Genomic DNA, 25,721 nt, shown 5'->3' with positions numbered 1-25,721 from the left:
TTTTTTTCTCCAGAGAGAGAGAGTTTGCAAGTTGGAGAACATGCATACAGGTATTTACAATCTTAGCACTCTTCATAAGGATAGATGGCCAAAGGCAAGATGAGGGGAGAGGTAATCATCTCTCTGTCACTTCAACTATTAATTTAGAAGTAACCAGTTATAGCTAAGTGAGAAGAAGAAGAGACTGATGCGGTGTCAAATCAGCATTAACACTGCAATTTAGAACAAATTTGTCAACAAAACTGAAAAGCCACACCATTATCTCTGCACAATCAACAGCCAGAAAGCTCTGTCTCAAATTGAGCAGTTTTGTTTTATGATCCAAGTATGCTTAATACTCACTTGAGCAGGAAAAGCAAGACACGTTATAACAATCCACCTAAACAAACAGATCCACATTAATGCATTTTTCAGTATTTAAAAAGTGCTCGGGAATTACAGGTGGAAGCAATTTGTTTGCACCTGAAAATTAAGTTAACAAGTGGATATTTGATCACTGACTAATCAATCTTTTTTTTTAATTGTGGGTGTGATCTGGCTCTAAAACTGACACCCAGGTGTTAAAAATAAGCACAGACAAGCATGCTAATTTGCCCAACGATTTATGTACACTCACTTTATTCAAGATACCTCTGCAAGTGACTGCAAAATGAAATTAAGAAGTCACAAGTGTCTATTTAGGTTTTTGTTTTCTGAAAGCAAAAATCCAGTTCCCACACTGAACATATACAGCAGATTACAGAAACAGTCAATAGCAAAAAACACTGATGTGACAAAATTAACACACTCTTAGAATAAGGAAATAATTAGAAGAGACAGATTGTAGGAATATCCCTGAATACACCAGGTAACAAGTAGCAGAGCCTATAAAAAGAAAAGAAAGAGGGGAAAAAAGGCTGCCTATAAAGCTTACTGTCAAAAGACTGAGGACACAGGTATGTTCATAGGTATTAGTTTGGCTACCTACAGCATATACAATATTCTGAATGATACAAAATACAGGGTGGAAATTTTACAAATGAGCAACCTCATGACATGTTAGGTGTGTCCACTACTGTTCATTTTCCAAATCTCTTCAGAAGATCCTCCAAGTCACCTGGGAGCCACTACCTTCAGAGACAGGAACACCAAGCACCAAATGGTGCTGAGCAATGACTAGCAGCTCCTATATTTCTCATTCTCATACCACAAAGGTCATATTGGGGAGGAAGGTATATTCCATGTACATATATAATTTCACATTCTAAAACAGATGTCAGCAAAAACAGTAAAGACATTACAGTTGCATTAAACTTCTATGAAAACTTTGGGTTCAGCAATACTATTTCAGCTGCTTAACCAAAGAAAAATATTAAGAATTTGAGTTACCTTGGAGGTTTGTGGTACTGACATAGGAAGTCAAATCTGTCATCAGGCACAGGTACTCGACTCTCATTTGGATCAATAGTACAGAAAGGAAAGTTTTCTGCTGCTGCTTGACTCTTTGTTAACACATTGAAAAATGTCGATTTCCTATAAACAAAACGCACACGTTCTTTAAGAAGTTCAAATTAGAAGCATTTAAAAGGGTTGGATAGAAACACATCTTGTTCCAACCCAAAAGCGATACCGAACTTTCCCTTCACTTCAGCAACAGTGACCATTACCCTGATTCCAGTACAAGACACTTTCAAATACACATACGGAGTGTCCCACTGAAACCCAATTATGTTTACTTCTCTTCACTGCCCTTGAAAATTCCTTTAAGTAACTATATTACACATATTAGTTAGCAAAGAAATTTCAAGTCAAAAGAAAAGCACAGCTCTACTGGCCGCTACTCGTCTTCCCCAAGCACAAAGTTGAGAAACTGATAAGGATGCTTGAAACTTGTTCCCAGTAAACTAGTTTTGCCAAGACTCACCAGCTCTTTCCACAAGTGTATTGTTTCTTCAGATTAATTTACATAGTAACACAATTTCAGTATCTAATCAGTAAAAGTTTTTCATCCCTGTTAAATATCAATGGGAAAAGCTGCAAGCTCTTAACTCCTGAATCTTCTACCATAAATATTCTGGTGGTTTCTTTTTAGTTTCACATAGTTTTTCAGCCACTGAGGAAAAAAAAACCAAAACCTGAAAGCTGCCCTGCATAGAGCCAACATGCTCAAAAGTCAGCCATAGTTTTCCTTGAAAGTTACATCATAACTGTAAATGCTATTTTTTCCCCATTGTCATGTTACACAATGTTACTGCTAATTATTTCCTGTCTAGTGTGCAACTTACCCAGACCTGAAAAATAAAATGATAATGAAGACAAGAAAGGGGTACTTATGGTTCTGAGACATGCTCAAAGGCTTTTCCTTTCCTTTTTTAAAGAGTTAAAGTTTGAGAACTCTGAGACCTTCTTTTAGCAAATATGATACACAAATCGATACCAATAGTTTCACACTGATATTCTCCATTTAATTCATCATCCTTTTTAAGTGCCTTACATACAGCTCCTTCAAGGAGCCATAACAACGATTCATCTTCCATTATCTCTCCCAAACTGTAACTCGCACAACTTCTTCTCATTACAAACTCTGAAGAAGTTTCAAGAATGGAAGTCCTCTTCACCAGTAATGACACTTACAGTATCATTAACCCCTTCCTATGCACATCATCCTCTCCAAAAAAGTAAAACATTAAAGGAATTTGTATGCACGTGCATTTGCATAAAAACGTGCATTACACATACACAACAGTGGAAATAAGGAAATGCAAAAGACTTAGTATTTTATAAAACTCAGCAACTGTGAAGACTTTTTCTTCTTTTAATTCTTCACTATTATCTTGTCCAGACTTGCACATACCAGCCTCACGCTACCCGAGTGTTTTACGTTGCTCCACTTGTAAGTAGATCAAGGTAAAGACCTAAGTCTATCCCTGAGCAAACAGACTGAGATTGTAACCCTCAGCTCGTACACACATCCATAGGCACCTATCTTCACCCAGAAACTGCGTCAGGTCACTCTACCTGAGGCAGAAGCAAACTCAAGGAGAGCGGGGAGCCCCGGCCTGCTCCTCCGCCCCGCCGCTGGTCCTCAGCCCCGCGCTCCCCTGACCACCTACCCAACGTTTGGCAGCCCGACGATCCCGATCTTCAGGGACGTCCCAAACCTTCCGATGATCGGGTGCGATTTAACCCCATCGCCTCCCTTTTTCGGGGGCATCTGAAAGCACAGAGCAGGGCACGCTGAAGGCCTTGCGACAGCCCCCGGGTCCCGCCGTACACCTTCCACCCCATTTCCTCCCGGCGAGAGACGCTCCCGGCAAAGCGCTGCGGCCGAGCCGAGGCCTCCGCCTCGAAAAGGCCGAGGAGAAACACCCGCCCTCCCCCCGCGCTGCCAGCCGGAGCCGCGGGGCCTCCCAGGCCCCGGCTACCCCTCAGCCCAACCCCGGCCTCTCCCACGGGTCACTCCCCCTATCCCAGCCCGGCAGCCCGACATAAAGCCTGGGAGAAGCGATTGAAGAGAAGGGTCTCACTTCACCTCACCTCACCTCACCTCAGCTGGCTGCGCGGCCCCCTGCCTGAGAGGAAGAGGCGCGAACGGCACGCGGACTACGCCGGCGGAAGAGGCGGGGTCGAGGACGCCCATTGGTCGGGAGCGTCGCGAGGGGAAAGGTCGCCCAGGGAGGGCGGCGTTGGCGGGACGCGGCGGCGCGGAGCGATCGCTCCGCGCCGCCGCGTCCCGCCAACGCCGCCCTCCCTTTCATCCTTAACCCCTCCGAACCCGTTCCTACACATCCAGAGCCTTAACGCAAGGCCTAGCGCTGACGCCAGCGAAGATCGTCATTCAAAATAGTAAACAAACATGGTTCGGGTGCGTTGCAATCAAATGTAATTGCGTTTACTTCACACGTGACGACGCGTGTAGAAGAGCAGCTCAGTCACTGTAAATCATCCTGCAGGAGCGCATGGGCGAGTTTTACAGAGAGCGTACGCAGAGACGACTGTGCCACAAGACAGATGCAAAATCCTATAATTTAATATAATTCAAGAGTTTGCCGTTTCCTTCATCAATAATAAATTATCGTTTTACCTTCTTGGCTAAAAAAACCCAAAAGCCTCAATACAAACATACAAAGGAGGAGCAATGGGAGCTGATGGTGAGGTTTGCCTGCTGTGATTGCAGAGACCTAAAGCCTCAGCCATCCCGGTTCCTCCCCGGTTCGGTGCCGTGCAGCTCCGGGGCTCGGGGCAGGGCTGGGCTCCCAAAACCTGCGGGAGGGCTGGTGGCCACGGCAGTGAGCCCTGAGGAGAACACCGGCCACGCAGAGCTTCGTTCCTGGAAGAAGCAGTTGTGTCCATCCCCACCCCCCCCAAAACTCAGGGAGGCACAGAGCCTTTTGGAAGAAGTGGTGGAATTGGTCGAAGAAAGGTGACGGGGCAAAAACCTTACCAAACCGGGGCTGCGTGAGGTGCAAAACCAGCCTGAGGGACCCAGGCGGGAAAGCAGCGTCCTCCCAGGGCTCCTTGCCCCCTCCCGCCCCAGGAGCGGGACAAGGTCTTTGCTGGCTGGGGTATCTCCAGGCCGCAGGTAACGAAACTCACTGAGGGTTACTGTTCTAGGGGTCGTGCGTCACCCTTCCTCTGAGGGATGGTTCCCTCGCAGTACGGGATCTGCAGAAGCACTCCACAGCCCCGAGCGCACGGTGCAAAGAGCCAGCGGGGGTTTTTCCCCGTGACGGCTTGTAGAAGTTACCTCGTCACCTGCCGTCAGGACTCCGAGGTACTTTACAAAAGTGAATATTTGCATCCTTTCTATACAGAAAACTGGCACGTGAGGAAAAGTCATTTAATTTCCCAGGCCCAGTGACTCGGAGCCGGAGACGAGAGCAGAAGCCCCGGGACAGTTGCTGCAGATGAGGAGTCCGGTCTCCACCTCCAGAAGAGGAGCGCTCAGCCCCGCTCCGCTGCTGCTGTCCCCCAGAATCCGCCAAAATGGGCACGAGGGAGTAAAAGGGGTCTGCAAGAGTTTACAATTGTGCCAGAAAAAATTATCTCAACGCAGGGATGCAAAGCCTGCTTATTCAGTCTGCAGATGCAAGGCTAGATTTGACGGTCAGGTCGGTTCTGGGAAGAAGTGACCAGTTTCAGAAGTCAGCATTTCTAGGAGGTATTAGGTAACACAGCGTGTAAATTTAGGGATACACTGATGGTTCTCAGAATAAAGATTTTTTTTTTTCCTCCATTTGCTATTTCAAACAAACAAGTATATAATTTTAACCTGTAAAAAGAATGCAGATAGATAACCGGCTGTAAGAGTCATGAAGACCACAGATTCCCCTGCATAGCATTATTTCGATTATATAAATTGTACAGAAGAAAAGATTTTAAATTAGTGAGTCAATAATGATTACACCTCATATGCATTCTCTGTCTAGATCAACTTTTTCTTGTCATAAATCTGCGCTAACGTTGTCTTCAGAAACTCCCAAGAATGTAAATACTTACATTAGTTGTATGTGCAATTTCCTTTTGTGAGTCTTTTAAAATATTTTCACTGAAAAAGAATTCCTTTTCCATCTAACTTCATCTAAGTTCTGTTAAAAGAATTTGCCAAAAATAAATAAATAAGTCTTCAGCAAGAAAACAACAATTCTCTCAACCTAAATTGGCCCTGTCAAAATATGTGATGCTATTATTTAGGATGTCCTTCTCTACAGGCTTTTTTAGTGAACGTGAGCTCCAAAAGCTTTCTGAGATGATTACGGCTTGCAAGGAAACTGTGAACAAGAACCTGGACTCTTGTGGAAATAACAACACAAATGAAAGGGAAATATCAAGGCACAAAGGGTAACGCTGTTCACTGCAAGTAGAGACGTGGGCTCAAAATTCCTGGTCTTCGGCTTCCCAGCCCAACAGTCCTGCACCAGGGTGGGAAGCGCCGGAAAGGTGAGCTACGCAGCACCCAGAGAAGTGCCCTGAGCATCCGTATGCTTTTTGGATTCAAAGGAGCGCTGGTGGGTGGGCACACTACCGGATTTTTGTCCGTGCTCGTCTAGATACTTGTAAAGGTGGCATATGGTCAAGAGGACCCCGTTGTAAACACATTGGGATTTATTTATAAAAATTCACATGGCAATTTAATAAATAATAGAGTAATCATCTTCTTGAGAGTATGATCTGGGAATAAAATAGAGATTTCCAGAAGAAGAGATGAAACGTTTAGAACCTATGAAAAATTAACTGTGGAACGTTACAGAAGCCAGACTCTTCAAAAAATTAAGGACATTTTCTTTAACTCAGGCTCAGCTTCGCTGAACCATTAAAGACAGGCACCATCAAGTGTTTGCCTGCTAAGAAAATTGAAGGAGAGAAGGCAGTAAAAACTGTTCTTATAGCATGTCCTATTTTAAGTCCATAAGATAAAATTCTCAAAACTTGAAAAACACCAGAGTGAAGGAGTCAAGGTGAGAGTATCATCAGATTATATATCATCTCTGTCACAATAAAAGGAATATAATCTTGAACATTTAAAAAAAAAAAAACCAAAAACCTTTTTCTTCTTTTTTTCTAAAAAAGGACACTTTTCCTAAGCCTAATTTGGAATTGCACCACATAGAAAAATGGCTGTTACAACTTTTTTTTTTTTTTCAGTGATATGAGATTTTTGCAATAATGCGGCTGAGGAAAAGAATGCTGTGTCTGTTCAGAGCTTTTCTGTTAGTATAATGACAATCAATAATAGTCAGTTCTTGCTGGTAACGTGTTTATATGGTCTTTCTACTGTCTTAAAATCTACCACTAGACATTTAAGAGGGGAAAAAAAAAAGAGAAGAATACCAACCAACTAATTCAGATTAAAATATGGTTACTTAGCTGTTGAATGAAGCTAATGGATTACTACAACAAATATTCAGAAATATTGAAATTAATCAAAAATATTTATAAATAACTGCAGAGCAGCCCCTCCATCCTTCACATCCCTAAATTACAGACTTCAGTAACCAAAATTAGTTTCCTTTTCAGGAATGGAATAAACATGTCTTAGTTTTCCACCCTTCTAAAGCTTGAGACAGCCCCCTTTTATCCATACTTGTCCTGAAAGTAGGGTTATGCAGGACTATTTCACAGCAGCAATGAGGGACAGATTTGCCTAGCTCTATTAATAAGACCATAAACTTTGTGAAAGGCTACTTTTGGGGAGCTTTTCCACTTATCGAATTTTCTCACCATCCTAACATTTTGTCAGACAATTTTGTTGTCCATCTTTTTAGTGCAGGCATGATAGCTCTCAGAAGATAAACTTTCTGACTGTCTTCTTCAAATAAAAATATTTAACTCTGCTGAATATTTGTTTGTGACCAGAAAGTTGGTATTTATCTAGCAGCCAGTTAAATTTAACTTTTTTTTTTCATCACCAGCTCATAAGCACAATACAGGCATAAGCAGTTTGCTACATGAAGTAAAGGAGAGTGTGTGTGTGTGTGTGTGTGTATATATAAGAATAATAGAGCCTACAATAGGTATAATTCTGATTTTAGCTATCTGGGAAAACAGCTGAACTCTGTAAGAGAAAAGGAAATTACGATCCTGACTACTTTTGTTGCTGTACTTCAGTGTGTCTGCATATGGTGCAAAAGTCAGTGCTGTGTGTGCAAAAATTTGCAAGTTTGAATATAATTTTTAAATTTATGCTCTTCGTACAACATACTGTAATAATGCCTGCCCCCCATCAATCTCTGCATTTAATTTACTACTAGCATGGCCACTTTACTAAATACAGATACAGGACTTTAAAGCATTTGATTCCTTCAGCTAGAAATCATCTCTCAACAATGAAATCAAAAGCACGTAACATGAGTGTTACAAGTTGCTTTTAGAGTCACAGTTTGCCTTACTTGGTTGAATGTTTCTATCCAAATCTGTCATAATGGTGAAAACCTAATTTTAAACTGACATACGTATTTTAAACCATAATAATCTCAACCATATTAAATTCAAAGTGTGTTTTATAAATTTAATGTAAAAAAAAAAAATAGTCTAGAGAGCAGTCACCTCAATGTCAACTCTCCAACACAGAAGTACCGCACAGATACAGCTTATTGTACAGCTGGAACACGTGCAGAAGTCAAACAGCCCTGGAGCAACTCTACCTGATTAAAAACAATGTTTAAGGGAGAGTAATAAAACAAACACCTTGTGGTTTGTGCCACCAACATACTCTTTGCTTTTTGCTGCCCAGAACATATATTTACTGCAAAGTCACCGTTAACTGCAAAAATAAATGGTTTTGTAGAACTGAAAGAATAAAGACAGAGCCCCTGATCCTTGCTGTGACCAGGCAATGTGCAGCGCAACCCAGGGGGTGAGAAGAACACAGCTGCTTTTGCACACCACTGCTCCCGAATTGCCTGGGTCCGCGCCACTGGGAGGGAGCTGGATGGCTCCCGGGAATAAATACACTTACTGCTCAAAAAAAAAAAAAAAAAACCCACCAAAAAAAAGCAAAAAAAACCCCAAACCACTACTCAAGGGCACGGTCTAAACTAAATGGTGTTCACTGAGTTCTGTGAAGTTTAAAGGTAGTCATCACCCAGCTGAACTGTGCTTTAATACAGTATTTGTAAACGTTGTCTTTGGTAGGGTTCAGGAGGGTTTGTTCTTTTAACTGCAGATTCATCCAGTTCCATAGAGAATCTAACATCATACCGTTCTTTATACACTTAAATTCACACTGTACTTTGTGGTTTATATTTACTCATTTTCATGCTTTTGTATTGCGCTAACTAGCCTTGTTTTATGAACGATAACAAGTTGTTAATGATGTCAGTGCTGCTCCAAAGCTGGTCAGGATTGCCGTGTTGGCACAGAGCATCTCTCACCCCTTTCTGCAATATCCCAGACTTTGGCAGTCTAGAAGCATAAAATGCAGAACAGACTGATCTGCCGCATATTAATAATATTTCTAGATTATGAGTCTGGAAATTTCAGCCGAATTTCAGAACTTTAGCATGGACAATGTCACTAACGGGCATAATACGGACTGAGATTTTCATAGTGAGAACAGTGAAAGGGATTCGCTCACAGAAAGACAGAGAGCCAAGAAGAGAGGGGTACTATAGTAGGAGAAATTACCTGGGAATTAATGAAATTTTAGTTCAGAAATGACAGGCCTACTTTGAACTTTTCAGTAGCCTAGCAAAATGACAGTGTAAAAGCAAGTACCAATCTAAAATAAAAATACTTCTATGATTACTACTAATAAAAACAGAGAAAAATGTCTTAAATTGGACTGATCATGGAGTGGGCGATACTAGGCTTTTTCTAGGCTTCAAAGATGCTAGGACCATTCTAACATGACCACTTTTTTTTTTTTCTTCTACAAATGAAACCCTAAGACATAAAGGACTGTTAGAAAAAAAGAAATGGTAGTGGTCTAAGAAAAGATTTAGATTTCATTTGATTTAGTGCTGGGGATGGTAGCACTGAAGAGTGGATTAATCAAGATGCTTGATAGTTGAACAACTAAGTATGAGAAAGGAATATGAGTGTAAAATTCTTACTGTGCTTTGAAAGGTATTATTAAACATGGAAGGAGATGTTCCAATCTACAAGTAGGGAGACTTCTGTCTCTGAATTTGGGCTATACCTCTATACCTCTTAAAAAAAACCCCAACAAAACAAACAAACAAACAAAAAACCCCACAAAACCCACCCAAACCAAACCAAAACCCCAAACCTGCAAGAATGCTGACTAGGAATAAGCCCACAGAAGAACTTACTCTGGAATCTGTTTTCTACAATCTTTGGGCACGTTCAGCAGCCTGGGAAATACCTGTCGGGAAGAAACTTTAGGGAAATTGTTTGGTTTTTTTTCTCTATAACTTGTCTCTAACCTCTAAATTGTGTGTGAGGTGTGAGTTTGAAGTTACAACATAGCTAAAATAATGTAATATTTGGCATTTAGTCTAGATTTTTTAACTGCGTGCAGTGAAACGTCCATGCAAGAATAGTAGATGCTTGGTAGCCTTCAAAGACATTTCATGTTTCTCCTCTAGGACACAAAAACGTTTGTGATGTAACATTTTTAAGATAGATTCAATGACTTCATTTAATATATTGAACACAGTACAAAAATGTATTGAGACATCTGGATAACTGAATTAAAAAAACCCCCCACATTCTCAGAGAAAAAGCCTCATTCCAGGCCTAGCCTAATGCATGTTAAGCTAGTTATTTTCTAGTCTGATAAGATACTTGGAAGAACAAGATGAGTTACCTAATACTACGTAAGTGTCCTGGTTTCAGCTGGGATACAGTTAATTTTCTTCCCAGTAGCTGGTTTACACGTAGATACTAACAGCAAACTACTGGTATTGTATTCTTGTGATTATGATAAAAATCCAGTCATTACTTCCTAGTAATTCAGCTACTATAGAATAAAAATCAAATAAAAAAGCAATTTAAACCTTGGCTCCTATATATATTATTTTTCTTGAATTTCATGGTAGCGTTCTATATTTGTAAGAAAAAGTCACAGTGCAATGATGCCTCGTTTAAGCATTCCAGAGAGGACTTCTTAGCTGCTTTGTAACTTTGTCATTCTCTACTTGGAGGAGCTTAGCAGCTCAAAGCTTCACTCAACACCGGTATTTTCCCCGTAATTGACTTACGAAGTCGTTCCTAACTTTCTATTCCAAACTGCGCAGTGCTCTGATCCGCAAACATGGGATTCGCCGTGTTGTGGCTTAGGTAACAACTTGTACCTGCACAGCGTCGGCAGTGCTGCGGAGATCCCGGCAGTCCTCAGCTCTCGGGGTCGCGAACGGCCACAGTTGCCTCGCAAGCACCGTCCTCCCATCGTACCCCATGCCCTGTCTTCCCAAAGTGGGAACTACAGTCGCATGGGTAATAGGAAGAGGGCCCTGCCCTGCCAGTCGCTGGGACGGAGGACGCACGCAGCAGGATGGAACGGGGCACGCCGGGAGCGTTTGCCGACAGCGCCTCTGCGGAGGAGTTTGGCAAAGACAGTGAAATCCTATTACCAAACACTGAGAAATTACTTACCAAGCGGTACAGTTCACTATCACCGTGCGAAGAAATAAAACACGATCACAGAAATCCTGTTGCCGCACAATCCTAGTATTTTTGTGGGTGCAACCAAAATATGACTTCACAGCGTGGATTCTTGGATACAGATTTCACTAATGTGAGTTTCAGAGCCCAAATAAATTCTGCACAGGGGTTTTCAGCCAGAGTTTAACTACGGGCTGCCACTGTGTAACTCCTGCCCCCTAAAGAAACCCGAGAGCGTGGCCCACCGCAAATAACTATTCCCCTGCCAAAGCTAATCTACATCTTCATATACATTTATGCCAATATTTTATATCCCAGTCTCCCTTTTAAACCAAAACTTTGGCTTACAAAGTATTTTTATTCCTCTCAATAGCTTTACTTCGATATTCGCGTCTTTACTACGACGTAAAAGAAAGGTTAGCGTGTTTACAGCCAGCGCAAGGGGAACCCCGAAGCGGAGCAGACTGCTGCCATCGCTGCTGCTGCGCCCTGGGCAGGCGCCGAAATGACATCGATGACCTGCTCCGCGAGGGAGGGGAAAGCACGCGGCCGCTCTTGTGTCAGGTGCAAAGCCTTTAATAGTTAAATTCGTTACGTAAGTGAAACGGATCGGTCGATTGTATCTCTGCGACACTGAAATTTTCCCTGTCACGAGGAATTTTCATAGGGGAGAGGGATCTTTATCGGGAAAGGTACTCACTCGCTCTGCTCTCTTGCTGAGGGAGATCTTACGGCGTTTGACATGCCAGTTACGATTTGCAGGACTCCTGACAACATCATCTGAAAAATTACACATTTGTGTTGGTCGTTTTTAGAAATCAGGTTCCTGAAGCGTGACCCCTTGTTTCTAACCACAGGCTACCTGACGAGGAGCGAATACAGTTGTCAGCTAGCAGGGCAGAAATTTTTAATGTCAAGAATCCGAGAATCTCTGAACGCTGCATAGCCTGTAGTCACAGCTGTCTAATACGAGTGGGTAGCTTAAGTAATTTGGGAAGAAAAGTTGATTTCCTGCCTGCACAGAGCTCTGACTGCCAATCTAACATATATTTATTCTTTTTTTTTTTTTTTTTCCCATTTCAAGGTGGGCCATACTATTTCCTTGCACAGTATATGAACTTGCAGTGGAATATATTACTAGGGATTTGAGGTGCCTAGCTCTCTTAGGCTGCTTGGGGAAGAAAAAAAACAACAGTCAAAGACTGGTACCTGAAGATCTGTAAGATCCTTTTAAGACATTTATAGATCATCTGGTATCAGAAAATACTCGTCTCGTCTTACTTCCCTGAATATCTCATCTATAAACCGTTGTTTTAAAATAAATGTATGTGCTGGTAATTAATATTTCTACAGTTCTTTTTTTAAGATTTATGTTGTGATTGTTTATCACATTTCCCATAATAACATCTTTTGTGAATTCTGTTCATTTTTGTGAAGGTCTCGTGATCCAATCTCCAACCTATTTAAAAGAAAATGCTTTGTGTGCCATTTTGTACTCATGGTCGTTTGGAGTTCTATTTCAGCTTCATTAATATTGATGCAACTTGCCTCTCCACTCATTCCCAGCAGATTCTTTGAAATTAATCTTCAGCATTTGCTGTGATTTGTTTCTGTTTTGTGCTTCATCCCCGAGTCCAGCTCTTCTCTAGTTAATTTTGTTTTCTTTATTTTTATCCACTTGCTATGACTGTTCCAGTACTTGTGCCACTGTGGTGTGTCAGTCCTTTATGGGATCCCTGTTTCGTCTCTGCCTTTCACTGTGATTTTCCGTCATTATGGGCCTCTTGAATAAAAATGTAGCCCTTGTTTCTGACAAAGTCCGTGTTCCTTTTCTTTTCTTTCTGTGTGATTTTCCATCATTACAGTTCTTAAATTTCTTGAATAATGATATATACTATGAACAAATGGATGGAGCAGTAATGGCTTCATCAGTGTTTTCTAAAATATATCTGCAGCTTTTAGAGCATACAGCGCTACAGCAGAGTCTGTGCCATGTTTGTAAAAGCATGATTTTAAAAGTGTATTTTGTAGCCTATTGATGACTGTGCCGTTCTGCATTAATAATTCGCCTTCTTTCTAACATTATCTACTTCTCAGGATAGTGGTTCCAAAATCATATTGGAGTTGGGGAGTAAGTATTAGCACTGCACATCTTTGAATAAAATGTTGAAAACATAATCACTTTGTGGTGTTTACAGCAACACCACTATGTTATGGAAATAACAGGATTCTTGTTAGGCCTTTTACATGCAGGATGTATTAACAGATCTCAGAATCCTTACTAAAATAAGTCAAGGTTCTAATGTGAAGCAGTGTATCATAATAAACAAGTAATCGGAATAAACGCTTAAAAAAATCTATCTGCGAAAATGTGATAAATGAAAAGTCGTACTTCAGTACTAATTAGTTGCATTTGAGTTATGTCAAATACATGATGGAAACCAAAAGTGTGAACACATTTAGAGTTAAAATGTCAATTAATAATAGTTCACTGATTCGAACAATGGAAATCTTTAATATGCCGTCATGTAAATTGGGGTAAAAATAGGGATTAATATATTTCCTACCTTATTTGATAGTCCTGGTGCTGTAACTTAGTCCACAACATCCTTTAGTAATTGGTAAGGGGGGAAAAAAGTTAATTACAAAACTCTAACCAAGTATGTCAATCATATTAGCATCTAGGTTGGGGGTGGTGGTGGTGGTGGTTTTGCAGTTGTTGAGTTTTGGGGTTTGGTTTGGTTTTCGGGGGTTTTTTTGTTTGGTTTTGTTTTTTTTTTTTTTTTTTTACATCCTCTGTTAAATGACATCCATTAGTGTTTCATTTTGGAGGACAGATGGAAAGCTCAAAGGTCTCAAAGATCTGGACCGGCTTGCAGAAGTAAACCATTGTTTCCAAAACCATTTGTAATGGTACTTACAGTTGGCTACAGTCTTTCCCACCAAAATAAATGGCTGTGCTGGCTTTAATTAAAGAAAGCCTGGTTCCTATGTGCCCTGCTGTCTTTGAATTGGAAGTCTCCACGTTCCTTGAAGTTCTGTAAGGGAGTGAAACGTGCCCCTTGGTGGCTCCGAACCAGAGGAGCAAAGCAGGTTTGGTAACGGTAACAGGACGGGCCAGGAGTCCCGCCATTGCCAGAAAGCCCGCAGTGACAAAGCAGGTCTGCGCCCGAGCCGGGTAGCCAAAGAAAAATAGGTTGGTCATTGGATCACGAGATCATCACAGAAGGTCACAGAGCTAGGGGCAAGTACACCTACAACCTCACACCCGAGTGCAAACGCAGCTCTCGAGCACGGACAAGCCCCCAGCGACTCCTGGCTCTACCCGCAGCCCGGTCCCGGGGCACAGCCCTGCCCCGAGCGCCCAGGCCCCGGGAAGAGCACGGCACCTTCGGGCTTCACCCCTTTGGGGGCCGGCTCAAACACCCCTCAGTAACCCATGCTCCTTCCCTTCATTTTACCCGAAACATACAGCTGCAAATGTTTATCGACCCCCTTCAGTTTACCTTCCAAAGAACCCGTCACTGCTTACCAGTGTTTGTATCAATGATTTCTTCCCATTACAATCCCTTACGTCGGTGCCTCGACGACAGCTATTTCGCTGCACTGCCTGTTCAGTGAAAAGCCTTGGGAAGATCGCTGATTTAGGATACGTATCTGCCAAATGATGATCCCACTCCGATTTTCCTCCCTCGCAGTGTTTTGTAGGTTGGAATGCGTAGGTAGGTGGCCAAGTTTGAATAGCTGTTATGTTAGTTCAGTAAGGATGAAGCGTCATTATTTTTGGCTAATGCTAAAGCATAACCGGTGCAAGGTCCAACAGACACATTTGAAACGTTTACAGTCTCTAGAAAAGAAATCCACACAGTCATTTGCAGGGCTGTGTCCACCCATTCTAATGGGAAGATAGAGATCGTTTTCCAGCACAAAGTGGGAGAAAACTTCATAGAACCAGTCACAGTTTTAGTGGTACCTCTGCTTCAATACCCAATTTATGTCAATTTGTACCCAATTTTCTTAAGTAGATAGTTGAAAACAATATTACTATTTTTTATCTTCCAGGTAAGGGTATTTTTCTTTTTATTTTATCTGGGCTAAGTTATGAAGCCGCTTCTCAAATGCGAGTTTCAGTCCATCGTTGACTATTAACTGGAACGATTGCCCCTCTTTGCTTAACCCTTAGATTGGAAACATGCTTGCACAGCCTGAATCTGCAAGTTTCAGTCCTAATAGTTCTTCGTTTCAGAGAAGTACTGGCAGAAGTAGTATTTGACCACTATCCCTATCAGTCTCAATACATATTTCAGCCAAAAAGTTACAAAAGGTTCAAACGTACCTGATTTTCTCTAATGCAGCAGACTCAGGGATGGAACTTCATGATGAAGGTCTTGATTTGGTTACACAAAAAACCAAGAAAGCCATGTCTTGTTTTTGAAGTAAAATGATAATTAAAATACACAGAAGAGAAAAAGGCTCACAGTATAAAAAGTTAAAAATTAAGAAAATAGGTGATTAAGAATTTTGCCTTGATAGCCACTATGCTTCAGAACAAAACCAGGAGCTCACAAGTTCATTGCTTAAAACTGGTCATCCAGATGACTTCACAGGTGAATCTCAGATAAAGTTAGCCATTTTCACAGCAATTATCCATGATACTTTTCACATTGGATAATGCTTTCTGCATGGTCAGTAGCAGAAACACAGGCTACTTTCAAAGGCATTCAACAACCAAGAAAGATTCTGAGTCATTGAAAGTCCACCCCAAGGCAAATCCCAATGCACTTACCAACTCCCAACATTTTCTTGTAGCAAAGCAGCAATACTGTTCTGCCTATATCTTCTGCATATTTTTGAACTGTTAACATGTGGCAACACAGGAGATCTCTGATCAGCTCGCTTTCAATCTCATGGGTCATATCTCAAGGGAATTAGCCACAGCAACAGCTGGAAATTCATCTATCTGCAAGGCAGAGTAAGAACTCCTCTTCATTCTGGCCAAAGGTGATCTCAAGCATCTCCTGCTACTTCTTTTGTCATTTCTGGGTTGGGTTTGGTTGGTTTTTTTTTTTGTTCAGCACTTGGTGTATCACTAGAATTAGATGAGACTGAAATACCATTTGCCTCAGGATTCTTTTGAGCTTAAGATTCCCACTTCTCTGGAGAGGTGCACTGTCAAGCACAAAATGCCTCAGAGCAGCATTCAGTCAGGAAAGAGATGATGGTCTCTGGCACCAGCGCTCATCTCCCTGCTGCGAGAACAGGAGGAGCTAGATGACCTCCACAGCACCGAAGCTGGAGTTACGTCTGCTGTCAAATCACAAGCTGAGCTAGCCACAGAAATGCCTCTAATAACCAGATTTGGTAAAGCACTTGGTAAAACACCCACATTGTCTGTGTGGATCATACACAAATCTCAGCCACCTCCCCATGTCCATACCTGGAAGCATGAATGACAGAACAGTCAGGATACAGCACCCACTTCCCAAAGCTCAGAGAGGAATAAGGCAATTAAAAAACTGAACTGGCCTCTTATCTGGCCTTGTTACACTTAGCACTTGCCTTCTGCCCAGCTGAGAAACGTCAAGCTGTTTTAGAAACACCCAAGGAAGGGCTATTGGGAAACAGCCTAAGCTCAAGCACTCTTTGGCACCCTCAGGGCTTAGAAAAGAAAATCTGGAAAGCTTCTCTAGTGTTTCAGGAAACTGCAAGATGAGTTAAAACCATTAATTGCACAATTACAGGTGATGTTCTGGGGATGAACTTACTTTCTCAGCCATTTTTTACAGGTTCCTTTAGAAATAATCCAAAGGTCCCAGCAGTCTGTGAATCATAAATGCTGTCTGAGAGTGTGCCCTGACCGGATGTAACCATTGCATTTACAAAATAAATAGTTTCTGGTTTTGGTTTGTGGGTTTTTTTCCCTTACTTCAGAGGTCAATTTCATATCAATATTATCTAGTAGACAACACAGACGTATATACTGTGCACTGAGATTGTTTATCAAATAGTTTCAGAAGTAGTTTTATTTTGTCTAGGAAAGGTCGAATGAAGATGTATGCGCTCACTGTTCAACCATCACAGAACTCAAAAATCCCCCCAAGTTGTGACTTTGACTTGAAAATAATAAGAACGTGTAGCATTTTGAAGGAGAGAGAAAAGGTAAAGCAATGACTTCATTTTTGATTTTTGCATCTCTAAGGAGAGCTGATAATGCCTCTTTAAAACTTTCAGTGAATTTATAAATATGCCTGGCTGCAGCTACAAGTGGGAAGCAGAAGCTGCAGGATACTGAAGCCACTCCCGTAACATTTAAGCGAGGGTGTACCTCACACCAGGAGGTTTATAGCAATCCCCTGCTATTAGACACACTTTTCCCGCAAGTGTGAGTTCCCCTATTAGCTGCTCAGCAGGGGATTCCATTTACCCTGCAAGCTTCCTGAAGTGGTCCGAGGCATGCAAAATGTTTAAATTTTGGGAGAACTACAAAGAGCAGTATCTCCAGAGTACGAAACATGGCCTATTTTTTTAATTGCTCACAAAACAAGACACGTCCAAAGTGACATGGATACAAATAGCTTAGCTTGAACTTGCCTGGAGCCGGCTCTGTAAGTCGCACACCGTGAGAAGGATTTGGTTGTGAAGCCTCATCAGTTAAGTCAACAATCCAGTATCTCATGGACCAGCCTTCTTGGAAAGAAGAAATTCTAACAACAATGAGGCCCTCCGTCCTGATTTCAGCAGGGATAGAGATAATTTTCTTCCTAGCAGCCATGATAGTGCTGTGTTTGGATTTAGGGTGAGAATAATGCTGCTGACACACTGATGCTTTAGTTGTTGCCAGGCAGTTGAGGACTTTTCAGCTTCTCATTCTGCCCTGCCAAGGAGAAGGTGGGGGGCCGAGAAGCTGGGAGGGGACACAGCCAGGACAGCTGACCCCAACTGGCCAATGGGATGTTCCACACCGTATGACGTCATGCTCTGTGTATAACTGGGGGCTGCCTAGGAGGGGAGGTGGTGTGGCTCAGGAACTAGCTGAGTATCGGCTTCGCGTGGTGAGAAATTGTGCTGTGCATCACTTGTTTTGTTTTTTCCCTTTTCTGTCCTATTAAACTATATTTATCTCAACCCACGAGTCTTTTTTTTTTTTTTTTTCCCCCCAAATTCTCTCCCCCATCCCACTGACGGGGGGAAGTGAGTGAACGGCTGTGGGGCTGTTCCAGCTGCTGGCTGGGTTAAACCATGACACCGTCTCAGGCTTTGATAAGTCTTCCCGTACCTGACAAACAGCCCACTAGTAAAAAGCATTTTGTCAGCAGCTTCAGTACAGCAGGTTGATATCCCTGTAATTCCTGGAGACTGCAAGAGTTAAGCATTTTCAAAATACTTGATATCTTAAAGCTTTGAGGTCTTTCTCCCTTTTTTGGTATGCACCCTTCAGCATTACTGACTGGAGAACATTTTGAACTGTGAAATTGCGATAGATTGTGAGCTGTGGTAGGTATGTGCATCTACAGACTGGGAATTCACCCAGGGAAAGCACCTGGAAAAAAAAAAAATCTCCTGATTTAAAAAGCCTTAACTACTGTTTCCTCTAGCTACTCACTAAAATGTGTTTGTGCTGAAGAAGCTTGAGAGACTCTCTTTTGTTTAGCTGAGATTTAAGATGCTAAAGTCTCAAAACCTTGAATTACAAAAATTTGTCACATTCCTGCTTATAAAAATGTTCTATTAAAATCTTTATTATATTATGTCTGCGATGGGGTGAATGAACACTAAAAGAGAAGTTCTGTAATTGATCCTGAAGTTAGATTCCAGTCGTTAGATAACAATTTCATTAGGTATCATGATATTTGATTGTAAGTCTTTTATTTATTATTTACATTTTGTTTTTACAACATCTAGCTTCAACTCTTCTGAAAGAGATTAAATGTCCGTTTTAGATAGTTGTACACTGCTGAAAGCATATTCATGTTGTAGCCACTACCCATCACTAATAGTGAACTGCGTTTGGAAGAATTTTCCTCAAACTGCTGGATCAAATGTGAAACTGCTCACAAATGCAGGTCATGAGTCTTTTCCATCGGACATATCTCTGTGGCTACATACTACTTCCAGCCATTATAAATGGGAAAAAAAAAAAAAAAAAAGTTGGAATCAATACAAATTACAGGTACACCTCATCTTCGGACAGCGTTACGTCTGGACAGTTGCAGCATTGCATTGGCATGTTAAACGGCAACTTGCATATTCACATATTCATATTTGCAGCAAATAGCTAATTAGTTTGCATTTTGCTTCCATCATAGAAAAAATTATTTTTAAAAAATCAATGCTTTTGGCTTTTTTTTTTTTTTTTCCCTTTGGCTTGTCCCAAAATAGAAATTAATGTTACAAGTTTTTTCTGGTTTGGAATTTAAAAGGTATATATGCAAATGAGGTACAGGCATATGATGCCAGAGTTGGGTAGGTCTTTTCTCCTGTTCATTAAATAAAGTAAATACCTGTATGCAAACATCAGATCTCATCCTAGAGCTAATATATACAGCTAATGTATAATTACTATGAGATTAGATGTGATCCTAATCTAGTCGTAATTAGGGTATAAATGAGGAGGGATTTTGAAGCGAACCCCTCAGTGTAGGCCAGTTCAGCATCTCTTAACATCAGTTCAAGTCCTTTCACTGCAAAGACTCCAAATACAGCAGTGTTTTACCTCCTTAGGCAGAGTAAAGCTTCTTTTATCGATAAAGTTTCAACCTCTGAGAAGACTGTGAAACAATACAGGAATTTAACTACAGTCAAAAGTTCTGAGGCCCGACGACGTATTTCAGTGTGAGCATTGCTCTTCAAGACAGTTACACGCAACTAATTTTCCTGAGTTTACTTAGTATTATGTGTATATTACGGTATTAAGAAATTTGGCTAATATCCCCAAACCGTTCTCTGCTGGGAAGTCGATGTTAACCAGATCCAGGGTTCTGCAGACTCACACACAGCGTGGACATTTGAAGAACAAAGCAATGGCAACCAGAACTACTTACACTGCTGAAGGAGCATCCTTTCCGACCACAAAGTTAGAGGGAAAGTTCTGGCACAAGTAGAGACAACAGTTTAATATATTCCTAAAGAATAGTTTAATTGGCTTTGTATAACTATTTCCCTCCTGCTCGGATATTAGTATGCCCCCATTCCTGTTCTCCTAACCATGTGGAACACATACTCCTCTGCCACATGTTAGATTCCATACTTCATATTATTTAAATACCACGGCACTGTGTGTTATTAATCAAAATCTAAATATTTTGGAGCTGTTTGTTAAACAATTTTCTAGCATCAAAACCTTACAAAATCACAATCTGAGACGCTCAGTTGCCTTGAAGCTCTCTTCAGAGAACACTTCAAAGAGGAAGTCTTCTGTAGAGGTCACTTAATGATATTCAACCCTATAAATGCAATGAAACATTTTTTTGTTTTAAAAGCTAGAAAGAAAAAACGTTATGTAATTGTTTTAAACTGTTGGACTATCTAAAAAGTCATGTTAAAATAGTTAAGTTCCATGATGAGACTCGTCTTATAACTTTTGACATGCATAAGCTATAAAGCATGGCTATTATTAATTTCAGAAATAGTTTTGGATACCTCCACTGAATTAAACTGTCAGTTGATGTAATTACTAAGCAAGATTATAGACCATGCTCAGAAGTTCAAATAGTGCCCATTTCAGAAGTCCCCTCGGTAGTTATGAGTCCTAGAGCAACCTGCACTGGCTGGTCACACCGGCGCAGGGGATGAAAGCTCTTTTTGTTTAAAGCTTGTCTTCTCAATCCTAGCCACAGCAGAGTGGTGTGAATGCAAGAGATTTTAGTTGTTAATAAAGTTAATACAGCTCATTAACGGTTTTTAAATGCACATACACACAACCGATGTGGAGCATAAAAAAGGAGCGTGTAATACTCGTCACTTGATTTCAAAACTGCGGATTCGTTGCCTGTATGAAATGATCTCAGACTGAGTAACCTCGCTGCAGCAAAAAAAAAAAAAATCTAGTGGACGGTTGTGTGGATGAACGTTCTTAACATTATCAATCAAATTGCAGGCATCCGTAGTACCACTTTCACCTTTTTATATCGAGTGATGTGTGACCAAGGAGTGTTGGATCGACCCCGACATAGCTCGGTTGCTAAATCAGAAAGAGATAAAGTCTAATGCTGGACCTGCTGCACTCTTAAAAGTGGAATTAGCATTCTTAAAAGTGGAAATACATCAATGTGTGTACGCTTTTAAATACACTGAAATGTGGGGGAAATTGATTTACTTACAGAAATATTTTCAGCTACGCATTAGGAAAAAAATCTGAACTACACAGGAAAAAATTGCTTTCTATTCTGAATTTTAAATAGGGCGACAGGATTTGTGATGCTGTTTTCAACACTGCTGTTTTCAGGTTCACTGAAATGTTTGATACCATCACAAACTAAACAGAAGATTTGATCTTATGGCAGTAGTCTCACTGAAGCCTTATGACCAGATAACCACTTCATTTTATAATGTCATTTACACTCGTGCAAATCTGCAATATCCCCTCTGGAACTAAACTACCTTGTGAATGCAGATTTATGGAAAAAGAGTATGGAAACGAAAGCACATTGTTTAGCAACATTTTTTACTTTTAAAGATTTTTAAATATTCTTTTTAGCTAGTACAAAGAAAACATGGGCACACGCGCATACATGGATGTACACACTTGCACACCTCCCCTAGAAAAGTAGCATGCCAGTATTGGCTGGCTAGCTGCTAGCCATTTTGATCCAGGTAATCAACACAGAAATAACATGTAGTTAAATTTTCTCCTCCTCTGAGAAATTTTAGATAACAACATTGAAGTAATTCCTGGAACCTTTTCTTATTCTGTGTAAACTGCTTAAAAGAAATCAAACGACTTACATTAAAACATGGTTCTTGCTGATTATGAAATTATATAAAGCTGATTATAAAATAAGCCTTGCAAAAATAAAGAAACAAATTGGTATTAGCAGACAAATTATTAAATATAGTAATCTGGACATGTTTGCCACTGTCAAGTGCGTGGAGGGCCTGGAAAAGCGATTATTTCTTAGTCATGCAAATTACCTGAATCCAAAATAAAATTGGGGCAGCATCAATGTTTAAAGTGGATTCCCTTTCTTTCGCTTTTCCCAATTGCTTTTATAGTAACCACTCTCGCCTACAGCATTTACCTCAAGAGTTTAGCAAAACATGTGCTATAGAATAGGGAAAAATATACTGGCCTCCTAAAGGATTTGTACCTCCTTTCTTCCTCCTGCTCCTTTTTTTTTTTTCGGTTGTGTTTGGTTTTACATGTGTGTCTCTAAGGTCTCTCTCTCTCGGTATTTGGTACACTATCGTTATGTTACAGGAGAATCTTTACAGTTTGGTCTGATCTAGATTTTTCAAGTGTGGGGGACGTTCTGCTGACAGGTATCGAGAGCCCTGTCTCCTGGCAAATGATCGGTTCTGAGTCCCATCCTAACTGATATTTGCTCTTTGGGGACGGAAAAAAACCCACATGTTTTATAAAGCTCAAATTGGCCTTATCAAACAAAACATCTGCTAGATTTGTGAATGACTTGTGACAGCAGGAGACATCAGCACTGGCCTCCCCAACAGAAGTCACTGCAGTTAATGGAAGCTATTATGGAAGAATTCTGGCAAGAGTATTTTTTTTTTCCCCAAACAGCTAAAAAAAATTAAAAGAAAAATATGTTATGTTGTTATGGTAACAGCTATTTGAAAAATACTGTGACAAAAGGCAATCGAATATCAAACTACCAAGCTGCTAGTTTGACTGTTTGGTTTTCTTTTTAAGCAGTTTATTTACAGAGGTCTCCTCCCTCTTCCTTATGCAGCCACAAGCATAAGTGTGCACACTCAGGTAAGACACCATCTGCAAATAGTTTGCGTTTGTAGAATTTCAGTCTCAGAGCTGCAAAACTCCAGGTACCCCAGATTTTTACACATCACTAGAACATCCAGTGTTCCATGGGCCGAGTCCCTCCCTCACGTAGCAATAAACCCACATTTCGTAGCATTCCCAGCCTGCACTTTTGGCCCGAAGAGGTGTTCCTGCACTCCTGTTGCTCCGCAGGACACGGCTAGTCTCCGTGCGGGTACCACAGCTGCTCCCTGCAGAAGTGCGGTATCGCGTCTCTGCGGGCTGGGGTTCGGCACCTGCCCAGCTGCGGGGAAAACAGGGTTCCAAAACAGGCTCAGGAATTAAAGCAGAATGCAGCAACAAACCTTTCCAAAGCCTGCAGCTGTATTTTGCACTTTACAATTTTTCATAAAATTTTCTCTGAGTGAGCACAAGTTTCTACGTGCACTAACTTCAACGTCTGTCTTTCAATAGGAGCGTGCAGTCCTCACTCAGGTAAAGCTTCTCTTGAAGTTAGCGCAGAACGACTCGGGTAATGACTGAAAGGTCTGGCTGCTTGATTTTACATACTGATGTATGGACAGTGATAATATGAAAGAGCTGGAGGAGACTGTCACCTCTTCCTCTTAGACCTGTGCTTTCAGCCGTTGTGCTTACAGAAGCCCAGACAAACAGCACGCATTTTTGTGGTACTTGTCTCAGGCTGAACAAACCTAGGAGCTTTGCAAAATTTCCTCCAAACTGCTTGATGGAGGATCAAGTTACACCGTATAAGTATTGCACAGGAATTGTGAGCATCCTATTTCTTAATACAGAGATGAGATTTTTAGAAATGTGAAGCTTGCGTTTTGTTTCACTGCTTTCAATCTCTCTGAGGTGTTTAACCGTCTGCGTTTACAGAGAGTCCCATTTCAATGAGAGTAACTCACGTGGTTTATCTAACAGGATTACAGGCGGGGGGGTGGGGGGTGGGCGAGAGAGATGTTGGTTTCTAGTTGTTTTGCTGTAACTGGGAATTTTGTAGTCGTGTTGCTTTCTAAACAGACAAATGTTTGTTAGTGTCAACATTGAAAATTAGTCACGTTCGTGTGCGATAAAAGCCATGAGAAATATTAGAGAGCAAAAATCCACAACAGCTTATTTTGCATCACTTTGCAAAAGAGAAAGCGAGCTATCTGTTCTCTGTCCCCATCCAAAGGCAGCAACAATGTGCTATATAGGTCCTACTGACACTCATACGGGACTGCGTTTGGAAACCGAATGCAAATGGTAGCATTTTCTAAGCCACCCAAAAAATCCCTTGAACATATCAGACATTCCAGTCAAAGTGATTCTTTAATGTGGGACCTACTTACCACATTTGTTTTACATTAGAAAATGCTGTATAGGTTGTTTACCTTTGGAAAAGTCAGTGGAGAGAGATTTCTATAAGTGTTCTGAAAGAAAGATTGCACTGTTACTGTAACAAGGACAATTATGGACAGACACAGGTAATAGCTGTTTAGAAAATGTTAGGAGCATTATTGTGGATAATAGACATCCTTTTCTTAGCATTGCCCTTGCCCAAGTTTCATTTTCCATTGGTGTTGTCCACCTAGATTTCTTAAGACAGCTGTAGTCTTCTCATTTACATTAAGGTAACAAAAAGTTGACTGCTGGATCGTCCCAGACAGAGTTCATCTGTACAGAGGTCTGAAACTGTCGGGGAATACCTAAAATGTCAGGCGTGTCCAGTATCTAGTGCTGCTGCAAATTATCACCTCTTCCAGGTCAGAAAGGCCAAAATAATTTCCAGCTCTATTTTTCTAAAAGCCATTTTCATTTAATCTGTCCTTTAGAAATGGTAAATTTAATGAGAACTTCAGGAATAATTCAAAGTAAAATTAAGAAAAAACCTTGATATGTACGTATTCAATTCAAACGTATTTTAGTAAGCAACAACCTGGCCACTATTGAAATAGTTCTCAAGTACTATTGAAATAATAGGTATGATCGCAAAGGAAACCTGCTTTCTTTTAAAGTGACTGTATGCATTATTTCGGCTTCTTCTGATAATAGCACATTTAATACCAAGGCCAAGATGCAATCAATCTTTTTTGTTGGAAGAAGGTGTTATATTGTACCCGCGTGCTTATATTCACCTAGCAGTTTCAATCCGCTGAGCAGCCTGAAGTTCAGCAGGGCTGCCGCTTGCTCGCCCTCCGCTGCGGTCCTCTTGCCTGCTTTGCGGGGCGGGGGGAGCGAGGGAGGTGAGAGCGGGCCCGGGGAGAAGGAAGAGGTCTGTCTCTAAAGAGACACTGAATTAGACTGGAGTGAATCGGTGACGTCCTCTGTAATTATACACACATTGAACTCTTTACAGTTGACTTAAGTTACTTGGAACTGCATTGGTGTGGCCCTCCAGATTGATTAAAAGCAGCATCTATTTACCTTAACAATAAATGTGGAGATTAGTAAAAGTTCACTTGATCACAATAAGAAGACTGATAATTAAAGGGCGATGCAACCCAGATGGAATGTAAGTGCCTGAAGCAGCGTGTTAGGAAACACAGGCTGCTTTTGTACAAGAGGGTGTACATGTGTAGGTTAAGGCTTGCAGAAAGCCCTTCGAGTAGACAGTTTTTGTAGAAATACTCGAAGTAGAGGAAGGCCAGAACCTGTCCTGAGAAGGTTGGCCCAGCAATTCTCCTGGGCAAAGTGACAGATACAAAGCTCTGGACAAGGAAAAAGGCTTTAAAGCACA

General features: G+C 41.1%; 1 protein-coding gene across 4 annotated transcripts in view; it reads right to left on the bottom strand.

Moving 5' to 3' along the window:
- Positions 1-3,653, bottom strand: part of OLA1 (Obg like ATPase 1) — a 102,606-nt gene extending 98,953 nt beyond the window's left edge. Inside the window, exons 1-3 of one of the 4 annotated variants that reach the window (XM_075756630.1) lie at positions 3,527-3,653; positions 3,093-3,193; positions 1,369-1,512 (exon numbers count right to left, since the gene is read on the bottom strand). In XM_075756630.1, coding sequence (XP_075612745.1) covers positions 1,369-1,512; positions 3,093-3,193; positions 3,527-3,619 — 338 coding nt within the window. In that variant the 5' untranslated portion in view covers positions 3,620-3,653. Of the gene's footprint in view, positions 1-1,368; positions 1,513-3,092; positions 3,194-3,516 lie in introns of all 4 variants that reach the window. The other 3 variants (XM_075756631.1, XM_075756632.1, XM_075756635.1) reach the window with 3 other exon arrangements.
- Between the last annotated feature and the right edge of the window lie 22,068 nt (positions 3,654-25,721).

Source organism: Balearica regulorum, chromosome 6 (genome assembly GCF_011004875.1).
Source record: "Balearica regulorum gibbericeps isolate bBalReg1 chromosome 6, bBalReg1.pri, whole genome shotgun sequence".
Lineage (NCBI taxonomy): Eukaryota > Metazoa > Chordata > Aves > Gruiformes > Gruidae > Balearica > Balearica regulorum.
Note: the sequence above shows the minus strand (reverse complement) of the source record. Positions and strands in the feature narration are given on the sequence as shown.